This window comes from Rhinatrema bivittatum, chromosome 14, assembly GCF_901001135.1.
Source record: "Rhinatrema bivittatum chromosome 14, aRhiBiv1.1, whole genome shotgun sequence".
Lineage (NCBI taxonomy): Eukaryota > Metazoa > Chordata > Amphibia > Gymnophiona > Rhinatrematidae > Rhinatrema > Rhinatrema bivittatum.
The window spans coordinates 18,732,235-18,755,857 of record NC_042628.1 but is presented as its reverse complement, the minus strand read 5'-3'; the positions used below and the strand labels follow the sequence as shown (position 1 = coordinate 18,755,857).

At 39.8% G+C, this 23,623-nt stretch overlaps 1 protein-coding gene across 3 annotated transcripts in view; it reads left to right on the top strand.

Annotated features, from left to right (window-relative positions):
- CCP110 (centriolar coiled-coil protein 110) overlaps positions 1 to 23,623 on the top strand; it is a 73,711-nt gene that overhangs the window by 4,109 nt on the left and 45,979 nt on the right. For all 3 annotated transcript variants that reach the window (XR_003852642.1, XM_029576871.1, XM_029576870.1), the window contains exons 2-4: positions 7,905 to 8,057; positions 13,960 to 14,088; positions 21,670 to 23,326. Coding sequence is in view for 2 of the 3 variants with exons in the window: in XM_029576871.1 (XP_029432731.1) it covers positions 7,920 to 8,057; positions 13,960 to 14,088; positions 21,670 to 23,326 (1,924 nt within the window). In the remaining variant the exon portion in view is untranslated. The remainder of the gene's footprint in view (positions 1 to 7,904; positions 8,058 to 13,959; positions 14,089 to 21,669; positions 23,327 to 23,623) is intronic.

Genomic DNA, 23,623 nt, shown 5'->3' with positions numbered 1-23,623 from the left:
GAATTGCTATTAGTCTGCTGCCATGCTTATTAAAAATGTATCTGTGGACAACTAGCCTCTTTGACTATAACTGGGAATTTGAGGGGAGACTTGGACTGCATATCCCAGTGGTGTGATTAGTGTAACACCATGTGATGTTGTTGTTTGTGACATTTTTGCTATGGCACTTCTCATGAGAGCAGAGAAAATGCACCACCTCTTGAGAGTGAGTCATGAAATAACTTAACATGCTCAGCCATGGCTCCCCTTCCATTCATGTAAGTGGTTGGGCCCCCCAGATAGAGAGAAAAGGGAGACCTGTGAGAGGGGCTGGTTGCAATAATCTAAGTAGGAGGAGATGAGAGAGTGGATAAGGGTTCTGGTAGTGTGTTCAGAAAGGAAGGGATGATTTTAGCAATTTTATAGAGAGAAACAGCATGTTTTAGCAGAGTTTTGGATATGCATAGAGAAGGAGAGAGGGGTCGAAAATGACTCCTAAGTTATATGCTGATGGGACTGGGGGGGAAGACTGCGTTATCCACAGAAACAGAGACTAGGAAGAGGGGAGGTGGAGGCTAGGCTATTAGCTTATAACAGGTGACTGCTTTTTGGTTGCTGAAAAGTTATTTTTCATAAAATCTGCTGTTCACCTGAGGGAAAAATATAAAATGGTCATCACTACTGTGATTTCTTTTCTTGCTGGGCTGAGGTTAAAGGTTTGTCAGCAAAACAAAATTTACAGTTTGTAAATTGTTATTGGTGCTGTTTGCTGTTACTGATTATATTGTTCATAGCTTTGGTGTTGGATGCCTCTGGCGACTGCCTACCTGTAAATAAAAAGTATTTTGAAGAGAAAGTAATTTTGTAAATATTTTGACAAAGAATAAATATAAACTGATTATGTGCATTTAAATGTTTAGTTTGATTTGTGTTTTGGTAAGAAACTGAGGGCAATTACTAGAAGTCTGTGAAAGGAAACAGTGCTGCACTGAACATTTGTTTTAGATACGGTTTGCTCTAGTGCAGTGATGGTGAACTCCAGTCCTCAAGTGCCCACAAACAGGCCAGGTTTTCAAGAAATATACAAATGGAATATACATGAAAGATTTGCATGCACTGCCTTCATTGTATGCAAAGCTATCTCATGTATATTCCTGTTGGCTATCCTGAAAACCTGGCCTGTTTGTGGCACTTGAGGACTGGAATTTGCCATCACTGCTTAGTGGTTAGAGAACATAAGAACATAAAAAATTGCCATGCTGGGTCAGACCAAGGGTCCATCAAGCCCAGCATCCTGTTTCCAACAGAGGCCAAACCAGACCACAAGAACCTGGCAATTACCCGAACACCAAGAAGATCCCATGCTACTGATGCAATTAATAGTCACTAACCAACCTCTTTCCCTTCTCAATAGTACTCCAACAAAAACATATAAGGGAATAATTGCTTGGTGGTAATCTTGTACGGAGGTGATTCTGTGAGGGTAACCGATTTGCAGTTATCCTCTCATGGACCTCCGTCTATTATTCTTTTATTAAATTTACCAACATCTTTTTTTATTTCTTAGAATTTTCAATTTTTCAATTTTTTCTAAAAGTCCCTTCTCCCCTGCTGCTTTTCCGCCCCACTGGTGTTTTATTTCATACTTATCGGGACGTCACCTCTGTAATGTCACATGGGTACGGAGCTGCTTGTCCGACACGGGCCATGTTTCGGCACGGGGTGCCTGCTTCAGGGACTATGGGAGAATGAGCTGTGTCCAAAACTGGGTTCACAGCATATGGAAAACTGTCGTGCTGCTTTTCTTTGTCGTACGTGGGACGCCCGTGGTACTTCCCATAGTCCCTGAAGCAGGCACCCCGTGCCGAAACATGGCCCGTGTCGGACAAGCAGCTCCGTACCCATGTGACATTACAGAGGTGACGTCCCGATAAGTATGAAATAAAACACCAGTGGGGCGGAAAAGCAGCAGGGGAGAAGGGACTTTTAGAAAAAATTGAAAAATTGAAAATTCTAAGAAATAAAAAAAGATGTTGGTAAATTTAATAAAAGAATAATAGACGGAGGTCCATGAGAGGATAACTGCAAATCGGTTACCCTCACAGAATCACCTCTGTACAAGATTACCACCAAGCAATTATTCCCTTATATGTTTTTGTTGGAGTACTGATGCAATTAATAGCAGTGGCTATTCCCTAAGAAAACTTGATTAATAGCAGTTAATGAACTTATCCAAACCTTTTATGAACCCAGCTACACTAACTGCAGTAATCACATCCTCTGGCAACAAATTCCAGAACTTAATTGTGTGTTGAGTGAAAGAATTTTCTCCGATTAGTCTTAAATGTGCTACTTGCTAACTTCATGGAGTGCCCCCTAGCTCTGTTATCTGAAAGTGTAAATAACAGATTCACATCTACTCATTCAAGACCTCTCATGATCTTAAAGACCTCTATCATATCCCCCCTCAGCCAGTCAGAGCTCATAGTATGTCAGGTGAACTCCCAAGGTAGAGGCTCAGAATGGCTACAACCCTGAATTTGAATGGGCCTGGGCATGCTGCTTTTTCTCTTGTCACTTTAGCTGTAATTGGGTGGTGATGATGTTACTTCTTCCCTTTTGGTATATTCAGTTTGGCTAAATACAGTTCGTCGTCTTGTCGACCTGTCCAGACAAGCAGGTTTACCCTCTTGCACCAGCTCTTCCTCCATTGTTGTCACTACATATTCTGGGATAGCAGGATAGGCCTCTCCCTCCAGTTGGTGGTGGCTAATCTGGGAAAAGCTACAAAAAAAAAAGAGGGAAACGTTTCTCCATTACTTTGGGCACAGGGTTGTTCAGGCTCCGTCGCACTCCACGTGGTTCTAGACGAGAGGGGGCAGAGAAATGCTGCCAAAGCACAGGAGCAACCAACACCAGAGCCCCCCCCCCCCCCCCCCAGCCACCACTGATGGCAGATAGAGGCAGGAAGTGCCTTCAGTGTGGCAGGAGACAGAGCTCAATAGCTCGCTCCTTTTGCCTCGTGTGATGGTAGCCAGTCAGTCAGTCAGGCTGGGAATCGAAAAGCGAGACACAGGAGTCTGTAGGAGAAGGGGATCCGCTGACTCTGGCACGGTGGGGGGCTGGCCTCTATGGCAGGAAGCTCAGTAGGGGAGGATGCTGCCATCATATAGTCAGACCTGAATCAGGAAGAAACTTCGGCTGTGGCGCTCAGGCAGGGAGAATGAGAGGAAGAGATGGCATTTTCAGCATCATTTATTCTATTGATGCATAAAGCCTATAATGAAATAAAAGGGGTAGGGACACGGAGCAGCAGAAGAGCCTCGGTTCACGGTTCCCACCCCTCCCAGCATTGCAGCAGAATGGGGGTTGGGAACAAAGAGCCTATGCTGGAGTTCAAAGGCAGACTTCCCCAGTCCACTCCTTTTTACCTTCCAGCTTACATAGTTGGACCACGTAGAGGAGGTTGAGAACCTTTGGGGTATGAGTATAAGCCCAGGTAGGAGAGAGCAAGGACACTCCAGTAAGGCTGTTTAGGAAGGAAGAGTTGGGGAGCCTCTAATCAAAAGTCTCTTAGGCTTTAGACCTGTAAACAGAGCAGAAGGGGAGGATAAAGGGGGTCTTTCAGTGATAGGTAAGGACCCCAGACAATATAGACTGTTCAGGGCCCTGAACTCCCAAGGGTTTAAGCCCCAGGCTAGACAGTTTGACTTCTCAAAGAGGAAGCAGAAAGAGGATCCCCTGTAGTGTGTTTGGGGGGGGGGGGGGAGGAGGTCAAGGGGGCCAAATGAGGTTTCCTTGGGCCACTCCTCACTCCCTCTAGTGGGCAGTCACTTAACAAAATATTTGAAGGAGAGTGAACTTGAGTAACCAGGGACAAATGAGTTCTAGAAATAGTCTTAGGGCTATACATTAGAATTAATCACCCCAATAGCAGAAATTTTTATAGTATCCCCATGCATGTCCCCTATATAAGGAAGGCCAGGGAACACAGGTCTTATTCTCTTTTAGTAGTCCCCAAGAAGAAGGGTCTGTTCTTATATTTAGAGGTTAAACAGAGCCCTTGGAGTACTCGGATTTAGGATAGAGACATAGCTCAGTAATAGGAGCGGTAAGGAGAGGGGAGTTCATTATCTCCTGGGCAGAGCCTTAGCTACATACCCCAGTCAGGGAAGTGCATCATAAGTTTCTGAGATTTTTGTTGTTAGGAACCCATTGCCCTTTGGATGAGTCACAGTGCCAAGGATTTTCACCAAGGTGATAGTGGTACAGGATGGCCCATGGAAAAGTAGCCTGCCTCCAATACCAGTGCATTGGAGGCAGGCTACCTTTCCATGGGCCACCCTGCAGTAGCAGCTGCTTTGGGGAAGGAAGGACTTACTAGTACATCCTTATCTGGATGATTGGCTAGTCGGGGCCAAGTCAGAGAAAGAGAGCGAATAGTTTATGCTGAGGTTAAGGCACCGCCTAGAGTCATTAGGCTGGGTTGTGCAAAGCTAACAGCCAGTTGCATCTGTCCTACTCCCTAGTATACTTGGAAGCCTGGATTGATACCAGGGAGGGGAAAGACTTTATGACATGAGAGAGAGTCAGAAAGCTACAGGCCCATGTGAGAGAAATGTTGGCAAGCAGGAAATCCAAGGCAGGTGTTAGGTTCAGTAGCAGCCACAATAAATCTGGTCCCCCTGTGCATATGCATCTGTTGCGAAAGGGTATTGTTGTCCCGGTGGATATATAGTACTCTGTGTGCCTTATTTCTACTGAGTATTATTCAGCAGCACCTAAGGTAAAATATTACAACTCCGCACGGTATGAGGAAAGACTTCACCTCCCAAGGGAAATCAAAAACAGCATCTGCTGGCCGAACAAGCCCAGTTTGTTTGTGGAAGTGGATCAGGACCCATCAAAGTGCATCATAGTGGTGATGGATGCCAGCCAGACAGGCTGGGAAGCCCGCTGCAAGGGACAGGTAGCTCAGGGCAAATGGGAAAGAACAGAGGCCACTTGGTCAGTAAACCACCAGGAGATGAGGACAATCAGAAGGATGAGTTCCATTCCAAAGTGAGAGGAATGGCCATATGAGTGGTATTGACAATGCCATAGCAGTGGTGTATGTCAACATAAAGGGAGACACACTGCTGGAAAAAGAGATGGATCTGCTGATGGCTTTAGGAAATCGGACAGACTGTTCTGTTTGGGAGCCAGAGAAAAGGACAGGCAGCATCTAAAACATTCATTGCAAGATGTATCAAAGAGGCCATTGGCTCTCCTCAAGGGGTTGATGGCAAGACACATAACGGAGTAGGGAATGTAGAAGCAGATTAACTCAGTCATCAAGTACTGGACCCAGGAGAATGGGAGCTATCAGAAGGAGCATTTCTGGGAGTGGTAGACAGGTGGGGGAAGTGCCATTGGGATCTAATGGCCATATGGAGAAATATCAAGGCCAAAAACTTTTACATCTAGGCCCAAGAGAAGGGCTCAAGTGGAACAGATGTCCTGACCTAGTCATGACGGAGGAGCTACTGTACGTGTTCTCATCATGGCCAGTGATAGCAAGAACTCTGTAGAGAATAGCAGACCACTGAGGGTGGTCACCATAGTAACATCGGATTGGTTCAGATGTTCGTGGAATGCAGACCTGGTAAGATTGAACAGGGGCACCTCTCTCAGGTTCCGAATAGCCAGAGCTTTACTCTGGCAGGGTCCAGTGGAGAAGATCCAAATCAGTATTTTACAGCTTCACTATTGAGAGGATAAAGTTAAGGAAACAGGGTTAGTGAGATGCAGTAGTCGCCACACTGTTAGTCAAAGAAAAGGTCCGCATCCCTGGCATATGGTAGAGTCTGGAAGGCCTTTGAATTTTGGTTTAGAAAAAGGTGCATAGACCATTCAGGTCAAAGATAGCAACGATGCTGGATTCTTTTTACAGGAGGGTCTCGCCAAGGATCTGGAATCGAACTCAATGAAAATATAAGTAGCGACATTATCATGTTGTAGAGTTAAGTGGCGGGCGCATCGGTGAGTTCCCTCCCAAACATACGCTTTTTTGAGATCGGTAAGGCATGTTATGGTTAAGTTTATTTATATGCCACCTATGCGTTGCCTTAGGCTCAACAGGAAACACATATAATAAATAAATAAAAGTTAATATGACAATGTTAGCAATAAAATGAAATCAATAAAAATAAAACATAAAACTGAACTTTACAAAAAGCAGTATCCCCACTTGTTTTTAAAAAGGCAATAAAAGTTGTTTTTTTTTTTTAAGGACATCTAAAAAAACAGGTGACAGGTGATTGTTAAAAATATGCTTGTTGAAACAGTAATGTCTTCAACTGTCTCTTAAAAGTTTTAGTGCTATGCAGGGCTCGTAACTCATCAGGTAGACAGTTCCAAAAATCAGGATCAGGCACAGATCAGGATCAGGTAGTGCCAGGGTGGGATTAAACTTGGTCCTGATGGTCTTAACAAAGGCGCTTTTTGAACCACCTAAGGAATCATCTTTAAAGGATCTGATGCTGAAAACAGCATTCTTGGTAGTGATTTCCTTGATCAGAAGGATCTTGGAGCTCCAGGCACTTTTATGTAAGATCCTTTCTTAACATTTCATGAAGACAGGATCACAATCTGCCCATTACCTTCATTATTTCCTAAGGTAGTGTCAGAACTTCATCTGAACCATGCAATTTGTTTTCCAGCCTTTAGAGTGGATGAGTCTGCAGGCTCAAATAAGAACCTTTACTTACTGGATGTTAGGAGAGTTCTGCTTTCATAACTCAAGGTCACAAATGGCTTTAGGAAATCGGACAGACTGTTCTGTTTGGGAGCCAGAGAAAAGGACAGGCAGCATCTAAAACATTCATTGCAAGATGTATCAAAGAGGCCATTGGGTCGGCCTGTATAGGAGAGGGCAGGCCGGTCTCACCTAGACTGAATGCACATTTGACGAAAGCCTAGGCATCCTCGTCGGCAGAATGTTAATGACCCTCCAGGATATCTGTAGAACAGCGACATGGTCATCGCTGTGCCTGTTCATGAAGCACAATAGACTTGGTTTATAGACAAGAGAATATTTGAGCTTTGGCAAGGGAGTCCTAGGGTCACAGAGGCCTTGTCCTGCCAAGGCACTGCTTGGACACATCCCACTGGTCTGGACTGGTCTGCAGGATGAAGAGGAAGGTGAAATTTAAGCTTACTGGTTAATTTCCTTTCTTGAGTCCTGACTGACCAATCCAAAATCTACCCTGGAAATAAAAAGGAAGGTGGGAAGCAGAGGGAAAAAAAATATATCCTCTTTTTTTTTTTTTGTTCCCCCTGGGGGGGGGGGGGATGGGATTCTTTCTTCCCTCTCTGGGAAAAAAAAGAGGGGGTTTAACAGGGAAGGAAGGACAAAGATGTGGTTCACTGCTTGAGAGAAAAAAAACTGTATATTTACATTTTTCTTTCCCCCCCTTTTTTTTTTTTTTACTGAGAGGCATAAGCAAAAAAAAAAAAAAAGAGAGCTAGAACGAGGTTACCAGGGACCTATCCCGCTAATCACAGAATATGTATTCTCCATTGACAACAAGAGTAAGAAGTTCTCTGCCTCCACCCGCTGGTGCATGATGGTAAACCCACTTGACTGGACTTGGAAAGGAGATTAACTGGTAAGCTTAAATTTCATCAGTGTTTGCCATTTCTGGTTTATGAATAAGAGCATAAGTTGCCATACTGGGTCAGACCTAGGGGCCATCAAGCCCAGCATCCTGTTTCCAACAGTGGCCAGTCCAAGATATAATAATTTGATACAGGTTCCATTGGGTTTTAGCAAATTGCATTTCTATGACTAATATGGCCTATGTTAAAAGGGTATTGCTGGTTATCTTGCATATTCTTGTCAATGGAGTAATGTAATGACACTTATTTTCTATTTCCATGTACAGATTAATTATAGTGAGATGGAGGACTATGAAGAGTTTTGCAAAAAGCAGCTTGTCAGGATTCAAGGAGAGACTATGCAAGAAACTCTTTCACCTGCTTCACACAAGAGTGTATCGGTTATTCAGTTCCATGGTGTTGCTGTGCTTTCTCCTTTGGTAAGGTTTCTTTGAACACTGAAAAATAAATGTAACCCTTTTTTTGAGGAATAATGATGATTCCAAAAGGCTATTGAAGAATTTCTTTACATAGGCTAGCTCTTGTTTTTTCTGGGAAGGGAAACCGTGTGTGTGGTGTGTGTGTGTGTTACTCTTGCTGTTCGGGGACAGGTATCTGGACTGAATAGGCAGGACTCGCTGGATGGGTGTTCAAAATATTTACTGATTGGAGGAAAATCAATAAAGTGAATAAATGAAATGTCCAAATACATCCAGATTCCTTGTCCTTAGTGTGGTACAAGTTTAAATGTTGTATCCTTCTGTGGAAGTGCCTGTTCTTTCTGAAGTTTGGAACTTGTAATCCATTCATGGGAATTTACTTTTTTAATTGTATTTCTTTCCCATTGGGTAGACTTGATTTTCAGCAAATTTAGTAAGTTCTTCTAAAATTATATCCCATTTTGTTCTCTTTTCCAATGAATTCTGCTTCTCAGCTTGTTTCAAACAGCCAGTTGTACATAAGATTACATTTGAGCCTTCTAAAAATGTAATATTGGTTTTTATTCTGCTGTTTTTGTCCTTGTCTGGACTTAAATAATGTTGAGGTTACTGTTCTTCCCGGGTTCCTTTTGGGGTCCTTCATAATGTTATCCTGGATCCAAAAAAGTTTCAAATTCAGATGGGTGCTCTTATCTGCCGATAGAAGCAAATATTCTTAATGATATTTAGGAAATGGCCATGCACTTGCCACATATTTGCTGCTGATCTGTGATGGGTTGGCTAATCGGTGGTTGTTATGTCATAGAATATGCAACAAACTTATAAGTGTAGAGGTTTTACTTATAAGTCTGAGAGTAAGCAATAAAAGCATACAAGATTAGATTTTTGCATTAAGAATATATACAAAGATACTTCCCCTCACAGTTTCCAGTGTGAGTCTTATATATCTTGGAAAATTGGAAACACAGCACCTGCGATTCAGGAACAGTTTGTCACTTCATTAACCACTGTAATGCCCAGCAAGCTTTTCCTCTGATCTGTTTTTTTTTTCTCTAACCAGTTTGTCTTGATTTTGGTCTTTTATGCTAATTTTTCTTGACCTATGTTCCCAGTTTCTTCTCTGGGCTACTCCCAAATGTTCTCATCATTAGTTGAGACCTCAGCTGTCTGATCGTATCAGCAACAGTTAAGATGTGGCCAAGTTGCTGATATTCTGTTTTCCCTGATATGTGCACAGTTTGCCTCATGAGTAACTGCTTGTTAATTTATCTGATCTCATGACTTGTTACAAGCAAGCTAAGAAAAATGGCATATTTATTCTCAGAACTTAAAGGCCTTATGTCATGCAATTAAACTAACTATATTAGTGATTATCTTTTTCCACTAATTTCTATCATGTTGGTAAGTTCTTCACATTTAACTAAATAGCTCCTTAAATAATTTTCCACATATCATCTTGTCAAGAGAACTTGTCAGGATGGGTATATTGATAATGCTTATATTATGCCCCCTTCATCAATTACTAACCCATTTACTATAGATAAGCTGAATCAGAGAATGCCTATATCAGAGCTGAAATTAGAACTTGCAGGAGTTCCACTGCTCTTGTACTCTAACCACAGACCATATCTCCTCCTCTTCTTTTTATTTTCATTAAGCTATTGCGAAACTTTCACAGTGTTGCCTTTTACCTTTTGAATTCTTTGAGTTACGTTCCTCATATGCTGAAATTATTGGACACGTGCCATTTACAGGTTTTGTTCCTCCTTCAGGGTCAGTCATCTAGTGCTCTTTTTTCAGCTATCTATTGTTTGTTTTTTCTTAGCATCTCTTAAAGCCACAGTTCAGTATATTAAAAAAAACAAACCAAAAAAGGTGAATATATTAAGATTTATTTTTTTTTTAATTTAAATTGTTAAATTTAATTGCATTATAATTTGCTGTTGGGGAAATTCTGGACTTAAATTATTTCTGTTGTAGAGCAAACTTGCATTTCTCCAGCATCTTTTTTTTTTTTTTTTTTTTCAGGAAAAGCAGCAAAAATCCTTCTCATGTTTGGTAATAATTTGATTATCTATTTATTTAAAAAAAAAAAAAAGTGTAGTCAAATCAGTATTTTCAGAACCATTGCTTGTCTAACCACTGGATTCAATCAATGAGTTTTGCCACAAACTGCCCTTTCATGGGACCCAGCATGAGTTTCAGTGAACTATAGAAATCGGCCTTTCTGGTGCATAAATCTCCTCTTACCTGGGCAGTAAATAAATAACCATGAAAGTCTGAATAAGACACAAACAATTTCTCTCCCACAAAATGTCTGTCAGTTTCTATGATAGTCATTATTACCTAATCCTAGGGACCTGTGCGTTTCATTTTTTTACTTTTATTTATCTTGAGAATTTCAGTGTTTATAACAAAACGGTGGAAACATTATTTTTGTTATATTACACAGGAGAAAAATCGGTGGAAAAGTCATGTTTCCACTGATTTTATTTTTGTTATAACATTGTATTTTTCATGAGAATTTCAGTAAAAACTGAAATCGAAAGTCTGTACTAATCCTTGAGCCACACAGCATCTGAAAGTATCGCACATTAGTTTTAGCGTGTGTGTGCTTTTTCTTTATTTTTGGTTGGGAGAAGGTAGAGTAGCAGATTCCTGTTGCTCCTTTGGGCTTCCAGAAAGAAACCAGCATTTAAGGGACTAAGGCACCATGAGTCTTCATTTGTAGCGACTTGGGTTTTTTTTCCCCATTTTTATTCTCCTTTTTGTCCAGTTCAGCCATTGCAGTGACAGTCCTTTGGCTGAGATACATACCATGATTTCCTCTGGAATCTGGCATAAGTGTGTATGTGTGTGGGCTTTTTTTGGGTTTTTTTTTTTTTTTTTACCATCCAGTATGTGTCATTGTGGTGCAAGGCCTAGGACAATTTTTCCCTTACTGTGACAATGGACACTCTCTTTGCAGCTTCCCCAGTTCATGCTGAGCCAAGGTGTAGCATCCAGTTTTGCGAATTGAACCTGGGTCCATCATATGGTAGAATACAGCACTGCAACTGGGCCATCAGGCCAGCCCTAGCAATGTATTTGTAATTTTTTATTTCAGTATTTTTCTTGATAGCAAAATGTGGATTTTCTCTCCTCACTGACATCTCTTGGCAGGATTGTTTATTTAAAACATTTCTAAATTCCTTCCCTGCTATACAACAAGCCACCTAAAATGGTACACAGCATTTAAAACAGATAAGCACTACAAGCAAATACATAAAACTAAAAACACATACATAGGTAAAATAACTAAGCATCATAAAAACAGTAACACATAACATAAATAACCCAATAAAACTGAACAAATTAAAATAAAAACTTAAAACTGCACATAAACTAGCAGTGAACATTCTAGCTCAAGTATATACAAACCTTTTGTTCCAGATCACCCATACCAGTAATAAAATAAAGCTACCATCAAGAAAACACCAAGCTCTTACTAATTTATGAAAACAGAGAGCTTTGTTCCTGTCTAATATCTATAAAGAAGGGCCACTACTGAAAAATACCCTACTACACAAATCCTGGTTTTCTTAATTGCCTTGGCCATCAGAGACCAGGCTCCCAGACTAAGATGTTGATGAAAGTGAGAATACCACAGTAATATTCCAACCCGCCAGTCTGGTCAAGTTCTTCAGAACACAGTCCAAACTCATCCTCCCTGTTCTTCTCTGCAGAATCCTGGGATTAAAATTCTGTAAGGCTTGGGGAAACCACTATAGTTCTTTCAGTCTGGTCCCCTGTTAAATCCCAGTATGTTCACAGTGGAACCCATTCTGCTTTCCTGCTGCTGTCAGTTTCGCTGCACTTTGAGGTGAGACCCACAACTCGTCAACACAGTTCCAGTAGTCCTCATTTCCCTCTGTCATACAGCTTATTTGCAGCTTAGCTCAGTCCTGTGAAATAGTTCATTAAATGTCTCTGCCAATCCCGGCAGTGTTAGTTTGTTTTACATGGCATAGCCTCTCCAGCGGTTTGGAGGGTTCTTTCCCTACGCTGCGGGCTCACTTGGTTACTGTGACATGTTTATGACCTGTTTGTTTTATCTCTTCTGAACACCAGTGTGTGTGATATTCTTATGGTTCAGCTTTCTCACTCTGACAGCAGTACTTTCAGCAAACACTTCTTTTACATATCTTCCACAGGCTAACTCTTGAAGTCTTTCCTATTGAAGCTAGCTACGTGCTCCTCTCCAGTCTCTCTAAAGAAGAAAACCACCCTTCTTTCTTCCCTTTTATTACCCCACCTGTACTCCCAGGGCTGGGGCCTAGGCACAGGACCTGCATCCGTCCCATCTCCCTGAGATCCAACACCCAGATCTTCCTTCATCTTCCTTGTTACTAAGTTTAATGGAAGTTGTAGTTTCGTCTTCCGTTACCTCTGCTCCAGATGTTTGTTTCTTTCCTGCTTCTCTTGCCATCCTCTCTATCACACCTGGGGATAATAATGTGACATCTCTATCACAACCACATTAATTTATTTCTCAAATATATACAAATAAATCTCCAGGGGAAAGAACTGAATATTCCTCAAGTCAAACTGAATGACGTTTCTGCAGCATGAAAAGAATTAGTACACTGACTGTCTCCAAATATTTATCTGTATGCTTGGCTCGAATTCATGAGACGATGTAAGTGCTGTAAGGCAGTGGTCCCCAACCCTGTCCTGGGGGCCCACCACCCAGTCGGGTTTTCAGGATATCCACAATGAATATGCATGAGAGAAAATTTGCATGTTAGTGCATGCAAATTTTCTCATGCATATTCATTGTGGATATCCTGAAAACCCGACTGGCTGGTGGGCCCCCAGGACAGGGTTGGGGACCACTGCTGTAAGGTATTCTGCAGATTGCTTTTTTTCTCCTTTTTTGGCAAAGATCAAATGCAAGATTTGAGCCATGAACTGAGACCAGTCCCCTTCTGGGCTTTTTGAATATGATTGAGAACTTTTTATAACATAGGGGGTTAATACCCTGCAATTTGACGTGCATATGGGGGGAGTGGCACGAACTGAATCCTGAACAGACTTACATTTTCTGTTGGGTTTTTTTTTTTGTTTGTTTTTTTTAAAGCATATGTGTGTATATATTTTTTACACAGGTCTTGAATTTTGCTGATTTGAAGCCATAATGGCTTTGCCAGTAATTTATATGCATAATTAAAGACTCCAGCTATTGCAATTGGACCTGCTAAATATAGAAAAATGTAGATAAAGAGCTCCTTATTTTACTAGTAGTAATACAAGTCCTGGACATAGACTTAAGAAATAATAGATTGTTTACTATATCGGCAAGCATCTGTTTACTGCCCTGTGTTTAGTTTCTGCATGCTAACAGTAAAGCCATAGTTACTGAGTAGTTCCAGTTTGTGCAACAACTACAGGTCTGATAATGATTGGGTAATCACTGTAGCAACTTAAAATGGAGGGAAGTGTTTTGCTACTTGATACTTTGAGCTTCACACAAATCCTAGGCAATCTGTAAACAAACTGTCAGGTTTGGTGACTCCTAATTTTCATGCTGTCCCTCCTGTTGGTTTCTTCACTTGACTGGATTGATGTGGCAGGGGTGAAGACTAAGCCTTATGTTATAGTACAGTTTGTCTCAACAGTTATGATTTTCAAACAAAAATGTTGCCTGTTCATATGCATATTCAGGTTTGTGCAGTTACTGCATTTTTTAGAAATCTAGTAAAAGGAAAGTCACACTTTTGGTATTACTTCTTTAGACTAAGTGAATTTATCTGAAATTGCTTTTTGTGTCTAGTCGTCAAATCAGTTTGTGCAGCTATGAAAAGAATTTCTGGGCGGTACATTGCATTAAATGAATCGATGTTGCTGCTGCTTTGTCTTGTAGCTCACCCTTGAGAGAAGGAAAGAAATGCAGCAATACAGACAAAAAGCTATTGCTTTAGATGAAAGCAGGCTGAACACCAAGAAAAGGACTCTACTGACACGTGTCCAGGAGATTTTAGAAACTGTTCAGGTAAGTTTTTGACATTTTAGGTTTCAAACAGGCTCAGTACTGTACAAACTGGTCTAGGTTTACTTTTATTCATTTTAATCACTTTGTTTATAACTGTTTTGTGCCTAAATGTCACTGTAAAGATGTTTTATGGAATACTTTTTGCAGAGCAGTTGGATTAGAGAGAGCTATTTATTTCATGCAGTAAAGAGCATGCATGCATATCTTAATGCCATATGATTTAAATGTAATATACATTATAGCAGTTAACACATCAAATTCCCCCCCCCCCCCCCCCCCATATCTCTTCCAAACTTTCCGTTCATGCCATTATTGGAATGTCTTCTGTGATTCACTTCTGATAATGTCATCTTTTGCTTGTTCTATTCTGACCTGAGGAAGGGAGTAAGACTCCCAAAAGTTAACCTTTATTTCTGTGCATTATAGTTGTAATCATTATGGGCATGGCTGTTGGTCAGCTTGTTCACCTAATTCATAGTTTCATTGTGTTTTAGTGTTAGGTCAAAATTCAGCACAACTGGTATAAAATTTGGTGTGTTTGATGTTGCATGTTAGACAGTATTTGACCCAGTGTAAAAATTTCTACAATGAATCCTGAAATAGCTTAAAAAAATTTTTTTTGTGTATTTGGACAATCTGATCAGACTTTCCTATGGCAAAGCATGATGGATCATGCTGTTTATTTCAGTGATTTAATGTGGCATAACTTGAGCAATACTGCTTTCACATTAAAACTGGCTTTTTTTCACCAAGTTATCCTTCCTAACTGGTCCATACCCATGGGCTACTTGGTGATCTATGGTACCAATCCTCAACTGCCACCTTCACCAGGATTGACACAAAAGTATGCTGATAGATAATTTGCATCCAGCATGCTACATAAAATAAATTTTGTCTTGTATAATACATTCTACACTGTATTACTTATTGCAATTTATTGTAATGGATTCTGTGTTTCTACACTTTTCTTTTCACCTTTTTCACATCCCCTCACCCTGTTACTAAAATATGTGTTCAGTCTTCTACCATATGGATATAAAGCACTCATCATTGTTTACTTCACACTTTTTCAATCAGAGAGTTCAAAGTGTTGATGCAAATCAACAGAAGAAAAACCTGTTCCTCGCTCTGACTACTACATTAGGAAAAAGAAAAAAATTCCTTTCATTAAAAAGGGGTTGCTTTTGTTACTATAGGGGTAGATTTTCAGACGAGCGCGAACAGCCTACTTTTGTTTGCGCTCCAGGCGCAAACAAAAGTACGCTGGATTTTAGTAGATACGCGCGTAGTCGCGCGTATCGGCTAAAATCCTGGATCGGCGCGCGCAAGGCTATCGATTTCGTATAGCCTGCGCGCGCCGAGCCGCGCAGCCTACCCCCGTTCCCTCCTAGGCCGCTCCGAAATCGGAGCGGCCTAGAAGGGAACTTTCCTTTGCCCTCCCCTCACCTTCCCCTACCTAACCCACCCGCCCGGCCCTGTCTAAACCCCCATCCTACCTTTGTCGGGGGATTTACGCCTCCCTCCGGGAGGCGTAAATCCCCGCGCGCCAGCGGGCCTCCTGCGCGCCAGGGCCGCGACCTGGGGGCGGGTACGGAGGGCGCAGCCACGCCCCCGGGCCGTAGCCACGCCCCCGTACCCGCCCCCCAAAACGCTGCCGACACGCCCCCGCAACGCCGCGCGCTCCGGCCCCGCCCCCCGACACGCCTCCCGACACGCCCACTCCGAAAACCCCGGGACTTACGCGAGTCCCGGGGTTCTGCGCGCGCCGGTGAGCCTATGTAAAATAGGCTCACCGGCGCGCAGGGCCCTGCTCGCGTAAATCCGCCCGGTTTTGGGCGGATTTACGCGAGCAGGGCTCTGAAAATCCGCCCCATAGCGTATAATCAGGGCCCCTAGTTTTCAGTGATGCTGTGGCAAAAGCCCCAGACTTGGGACCTTGCTGTAGAATTTGTATTTTGCCTTGGAATCATAGAAAACAAAGAGCTACTCATTGTCCTCTCCTGCTGAGGACTGTACCGTCCTTCTCCTTTGTCAGGCTACTAGAGGAGTGGAGGATCATATCCTCTTCCTCGCCTGCCAGATGGCTTTCCCATTGCATCAGTGGGCCCATCGCATCAACTCCTGCCACCACCAAATTGTAAAGTCATGATGCAGTTTTGCATTTAATATGTAAGAGAGCTCTGTGGCTCCTGCTATGTAAGAGCTTTGCATTCTTGCAGCTTATCCCATCAACACAGAAAAACAATGGCCCACTATCATATTCTTTCCAGATCTCCTTGTTATTACATTCTGTCACTTTCAAGTGATTAAATGCTGTCTGTCTAAATCCTATTTTAGGATATGTTTCACAATGACATTATAATTGAATATTTCTCAGGGAGTTCAGTTTGGAAAACCCCCCAAAATATTGTGATATTAATAAATTTAACATTGTGACCATTGCAGGACTGACAATTAGAACAAGAAAGTGTTTTATCACAAAGAAACAAAATAGTTAAATTTAACTATTACATTTGTAATACATTTTTCATCAGTGTGATCTCTTTTGAAAACCAATATGCAACTTATTTTTTCTTTCAGTCAATCTGGTACAGTGTTTATAACAAGTACTATAGCATTATGTGTGCAGTGGCAGGTATAGTGTTAAAAATGTAATACTCTTAAAGATTTAGGTATACAAGCACATCAATTGAGTGGTTGGATTTTATTAGCTGGATTACAAAACCTAAAAATTGCTGTGTTTTGTTTTACTGTTTACTACTGTGTGCTTGGAAACCATCACATGATTTGGGATTTGTCAGACATAATAGCAGCACACAAGGTGCAATAATCAATGGTTAGCTTTCTCATAGACCCCCTGCTGTCCATGGATGCTGATTCTGCTGGAAGGAATGCCTTGCTCAGACTTGCCTACTACCTTGAACTCTGCAGCTTTGACTGGATATGCTAATCATTCTATAATCATGAAAAGTTCTTTGTTCTTTGATTTGCAAATGGATTCATTAATTGAGAAGTATGTTGTAGGTAACTTTGAAGAATTGGTTTTCTAAATAACTGTTAACCTAGTTAGACTTCAATTATGAGTTAAAATTTAATACTGTTTAAAGATACTTGAATTACAGATCTGGTTAGCCAGTAAATTTGTGACCTAACATATAGGAATGTTGTAACTAATAGTCTGCAGCAAAAAACTAGGGATTAATATATTAATAATTTATTAAATCTAATTTTTTTTATATAAAGTTTTTATCAAATCTTACAAAATTTAAATACGATTCTACAATACCACATAGCATAGTCTTTTACACAAACTTTGTTACAACCATCAACAAAACCTAACCTTCCCCACCAATAAAACTCATTCATTCACAGAAGCCATACCTGAAGTACTTCTTAATCAGTTCACATCACATCAAAACCCACACACATTAAAATACAAACTACCTAAAAGAAATTTTTTTAGATCAATGTGTCATAAGCCCAAAGTCATCCCATAAATTTTATACTTAAGCGGTTAATTTCTACATTATATGTCAAAAATCTCCAAATATTTTCAACTATAGGTAATTTAATCTCCAAAATAATCTTCCAGCTTGAAGTGGATCTTTCCCCACCAGATCCCAACAAGGGCCCAAGTTTCGCCTCATGTACAAGGCTGCTTCAGGGGGAACATCTGCTTATCAGGTCTACAAACTATTTTTTATCTTCAGCAACACAAACTGCCAAAGTCCACCACTTAACCACGAGTAATTTCCACAGAAAATCTTTTGGGCAACTTGGAGTTATTTTTAAGTGATAAAACAACAATAAGTGATACTGTATAATTTCATCAGGATATTTTAAATAGCGCTTATCTCTTCCTCTTCAGACTGACCACAACTTTGATTAATGCTAGCCCCTAGTTTTTTGCTGAATATCTCTTTTGGGGAAGTAGGATTAGATTTAGCCAGATTGGTGTTTTGCCATATTCGGTCAGTAATTAATAGTCTGTAATAGTTACCCATTTTTATACAAGAATAACACTTTTGTGAATATTTCTTGTATATATGAGTCAAAATTTCAGCCAAAGCTTACAGAGAGTGGATCCACTTTCTGTTTTATAAATGTACCAGCAGTAGATTTGTGTCTTTGGTTAATGCAAGTACAGATTCATTTATTTAAACTAAGATGAAAAGTATTTTTTGTTCCTTTTTTCAAAAGGATGTTTTAAAAATTCACTGTTATACAGTAGAATTGTATCATAATGTTGCTGCAAATAGAAGTGTAGCCATTTCTGTAGGAAAGGTAAAATACCATTGGGATAAATTTATTTTAAAAGGATGATATAGACAGAGGCAGTGTTCATGGCCTCTGGGAGAGGGATTTTCAGTTGTTGCACTGACACCTAGTGGTTAGGCTGTGGCTGCATGCATACTGTTTTCTGGGAGGAGCTGTGGTCTGTGGCTTTGAGACTGTCATTGCGATGATTGACCTAGATGGAAAGGAGCATGTATGTAATGGGGGAAAATACCTGGGTAGTTGCAATTTAATGCTCATGTCACTTTAGCCCAGTTAAAGCTATTTCTAGCTGAGTTGGAAGCCCAAAAAGGAGGAAACTGCTGGGCCCTAAAATATATAGAGTGCTTGTTTTGTTTTTTTATTTTATTTCTTCCCCCACCTTAAATAGTGCTGCTGTAGAAAATGTTAAGTAGGAAGTGAATTAATACATAGTAGTCTTAATGAGATTTTACTCCGATTCTTATTTTATAAATGCCTTCTCCATTAATTTTGCAGAAAAATGTCTACTGGACTGGTCACATCCCATATGACACTGAGTTAAGATGTGAGCCCAGTCCTGTTTTTGTTTTATTTAACATCCCAATAGATGCTATGCTCCTCAGAAAAAAAAAAAATTCTGATGTAGAATGCATGGTTACTAAAAATAGGGCCTTTCTTTATACAGGAGTGAATGTTCAAAGGAGCTGTGCACGTAAAAGTAGCATATATTGTAGCAATTTTCAAAAGCCCATTTATATGCGTAAAACTTTTTGAAAGTTATCTCCATGGTCTCTAAACTATGGAATTCCTTGGATTAATCAACTACAGATATACGTGATTTCGGTTTTTAAAATTTTTTTTAGGAAACTGGCCAAGAGTGCCCTCTTCACTGCTGCATACTCATGAATGTACTCCCTGATTTACTGTCAATGGGCTGTCACCTATGATTGTTTTATATATCTGTGCTTGAAAATTGTTGTTGAATTATTTTGAGGATGGGCTGTCTAGTTTGTCGAAAGGTTGATAATGTGTGATTGGCCTGTTTGTAACAAAGTGTCATTGTCAAATGTTAATTATTAGGGATGATTACGTTTATTTTATGCTATTAGTATATTATTTATTGGCTAACCAAGTTATGCTTTTGCTAATTAAGTTTTACTATATTGTTGTTTTTGTAGCATTCCATTTATCACATTAGTAACTGTTAATTGTTTAATGTTTTATATTGCTGTTTATTGTATATTGCTATGGGTATTTTTTGATATGGTGATTAATGAAATTCAAATAAACATAGGAAAATAAGGATTGTCCTGCAGAATGCATTGGGATGGGTGTTATAAAATAAGGACTGAACTAATATCACATGATGACATGGATGCAATTTGGCAACTCTCGTTAATTGATGGTTTCATTCTATGGATTATTAATTGGGAGCCTCTGCAAAAGCATTCAGTTGGCCATCCAGAGCATGATGAAAGAAGAGGAAGACTCTGGCTCTGTTTTCTATTTGCTTGGTTCCTAATTAGTTTAATAAAAATCGGGATTTATTTTTTTTTTTAAAGAAAGCAGCAGTGTTTTAGGAATATATGGTTTGGTGGTTCTTCATCTTTAATGTAGAAAAATGTATCTTTCTACTTATAATAGTTTTGAGTTTTTCTGGCTTAACTTAAAAAAAAAAAAAGAAAAATTGTACATTGGAGTCAGCCTTGGCTATTCTGTTGGGTAATTTTCAGCATTCCATGTAGAGCTAAAGTCTGCAAGTACCAAGTACTCACAGATTTTAGCCTGAATTTTCGAAGCAGATTTAGGCACATAAATCCGTTTTTGAAAATTCCTGGGTTGTCAGTTGGTGGTGTTTTCTGCATTTACATTTATGCACATGCTTTCAAAAACTGGAAATTTTGCATGTAAATTTTCTCCATCTCTGCCCCTTGGAATGTTTACTACAAGTGCAGTAGTCGCCCGCACAACCTTCCGGATGATTTATACACACAAACTCTTTTGAAAATTACCCCCTTATTGTATGGATTTGCGCATTCTAAAATATTTTTAAAACGTACTTAGATTATCTGAAACTATAGATTTTATTTATATGTACCAAAATCCAAGAATTCTTGAATGAATGATTGAAAACTGGAAAAACATATTGAATCCTGTCTTCTTTTTTTTTTCCACTGATCTTTTTGTGAGAAAAGACTACAAATTTTCTAGAAAATTTGATTTATTTAAAAATAGTTATCTGTATATGTATAAAAATAAAGCTATTCAAATGTTATTTCCTATCTCTTATATTTTCTGCTTAGCTTCACCAGATTAATCCATGAGCAATATTTTGTTATTCTTGTGAACTTTATAAAAAAAAATTCATTGTCCCATTCAGGAAAACATGATTACAAGTCAATGTTTCTTGGCATTATCTAATGATCTTATATAAAATTCTTATAACTTATTTATATTTATATAGGGGTAGATTTTCAAAAGTATGCGTGGGTGTACATGTGTGTGCGCTCCCTGGCGCGCGCACATGTACGCCCAATTTTATAGCAGGTGTGCGCATGTTATAAAATTGGGGGTCAATGCATGCAAGAGGGTGCACACTAGTGTCCCTTGCACGTGCTGACGCCCACGGGCTTCCCCTGTTCCCTCCCAGGCCGCTCCGAAATCGTTGCAATTTAATGCTCATGTCACCGCAGCCCAGTTAAAGCTATTTCCAGCTGAGTTGGAAGCCCAAAAAGAGGAAACCGCTGGGCCCTAAAACTGTGACCCCACCCCTGGATGGCCCCTTTAGTAAAGCCCCTGGACTTAGACACATGCATGGGCTTTACGCGCATTGCCGGGCCTTTATAAAATAGGTCCTAAGCGCGTAAAGCTTTTAAAATCCGGCCCATAGTGTGGACAGAGCACCATACAAATTAACTAGCTTGCATGTTAAGTGGTTATTAACTGAAATGGTTAAATTTTATTTTAAATTCTAAAATGGCACTTCAGCATGGACTACTCCAGAAATAAACTTTGTTCATATACTTTCCCAATAGTGTTTAGTGTTTAAATTTTGCTTTATTCATCTTCCCTGAGGATGCTGTCATCTCCAGCCTGATCCTTTTAGTAAGCCTTGTGTACCCAAAGTAGTTTTTGATAGCTTTCAGAAAGGGTTATAGTCTTCTGGAACCTGACACCTGCAATTGTCCACTAATGGTGACATTTGAAAGCAATAGCTTTATTTATCCTTCTAAAATAGATATTGCTGTGATGTAACAAAAACAATTATAAAGTATTTCGTAAAAATATAAACTAAAATATGGGTTTTTCCATTATTTTTTGCAGGTCAGAAAAATGCCTCCTGTGAGTGATTTGGACCAGGTGTCTAAAGCTTCTGAACAGAATTCAGAATCCAAAGCCATGAATGGCTTTACATTATTACCTAACTTCATCAGCATGCCAGTGCTTACTGAACAGTGCAGATCTACAAAGCTTGAAAAGACATTGGAGTGTATGTCGTCAGATTCTGATGCACAGTTTAAATCAATTGGGACAAACTCAATTAAAGACACTAATGAATGTGTTTCTCCAAAGCAAAGTGAAAGTCCTAAAATTAGCCACTCAGAGAAAAGTTTTCACACGCAGACAGCAGCATCTTTGAGCACAACACAGGACATGCTGTCCCCAAACGTGGACTCAAATACCAAAGAATTAGATGAGCCACTACCACTTGCTGAGGAAGTTCCAGATCCCTATCTAATGAGTCTTCAGAACCTTCTGAAGAAGTCCAGAGAGTACATAGAAAGAGAACACAGCAGGAGGAGCAGTTCAAGAAAAACTTGTAATGGTATCCACTCTAATCAGCAACATGAAACATTTAAAATAAGTGACTCCATAAAAGAAAAGGCAAAGTTTATGAGTAGGAGCAGAAGCTGTAGCCCTGTGATGCTTGATAAGCCAAGTCTTAATAAATCAAATATTCTTCTTCAAGGTGCCTCTGCTCAAATAAACAGCATGAACACAACCACTTTGTCTAGCTTTTCTAAAGTGGATATACCTATGAGATCTGGAACACCTACTGCTCTAGAAAGTGAATCTGATGAAGAATTGAAAAACGTTTCTGCACTGGATTATGAAAGTAGCATTGTCAAAAGCCTTACAGGTTCTTATGCCAAATTACCAAGCCCAGAGCCAAGTCTGAGTCCAAAAATGCACAGAAGACGTCCCAGGCCTTTATCTATGGGGCACATTGTTATCAATAACCCAGTGAATGCCTATGAATTAAGCCCCAAAGAAAAGGAAAGAGCAGCAGACTTGATTATACAAGATGCTGCTGATGATATGACTGTGTCTGAATCTGTGCCAAAATTTGCCATGAATGAAACTGGAACTCTTTCCAGTAAAGGTCATAATGTTAATAAAAATGCTGTGGAAGTTTGTGATGTGTACATTTTAGACAGTTTAAATCAATCATGTCAGTATGTGACTAACAAGCTGGAAAACAGTGTCGTCAAAGCAAATCCTACAGTGGAGAGTCACATGGCATCAGTTTGTAAAGAGACTAATACGTGCAATGTACCAGTAAAATATCATGAGCCATATGCAACAAGTCAGTTTCTAGAAACTCAGAATTTGCTAACCCAGAATGGAATAAGCTCAAATGGTTTGACAGAAAATGTCAAACATTGTTCACCAGTAGAATTGAATAAGTCTTACGATGTCGAAACACCATCTCCAATATTGATGCAAAATCAGAGTGTGAAACAGCAGATGGATACTCCAAATGTATCTTGCTCAGGTCAACAGAGTTTGGAGAGCAGCTTTGAAAATAAAGTTAAACGCAAATTAGATTTGGATTTGGACAATGCACACAAAGAAAACAACCCTTTCGGTGTACTGACAATTGGAAAGACGGAACTGGAAAAACGACTACAAGAACAGAGATGCCACCCAGGATCAGCTTATATAAAGAAAAATGAAATATCTATTCATAGTACAATGAGTATGAATATTTTGAATCACAAAATTTTTACTGCATGTAATGCATGGTTAATTGTGGGGAAATATGCTATCAAATATTCTGTGAGTAAAATTTTACTTTAGTGATAGGAAAAAACATTTTTCGCTAAATCTTTTCAGTGTGGCATTTTAATCTTAGCGGCTTTCATTTTTTTTATTACATTATGAATTTACCTTTTATTCCCCTTTTCAAATTGTATAGCAAACACTAGAGTGCAGCCATTTAATGCTCTGTATAAAACATGACGTCCAATTGACAGTAAGTGTCCACATTCATCTT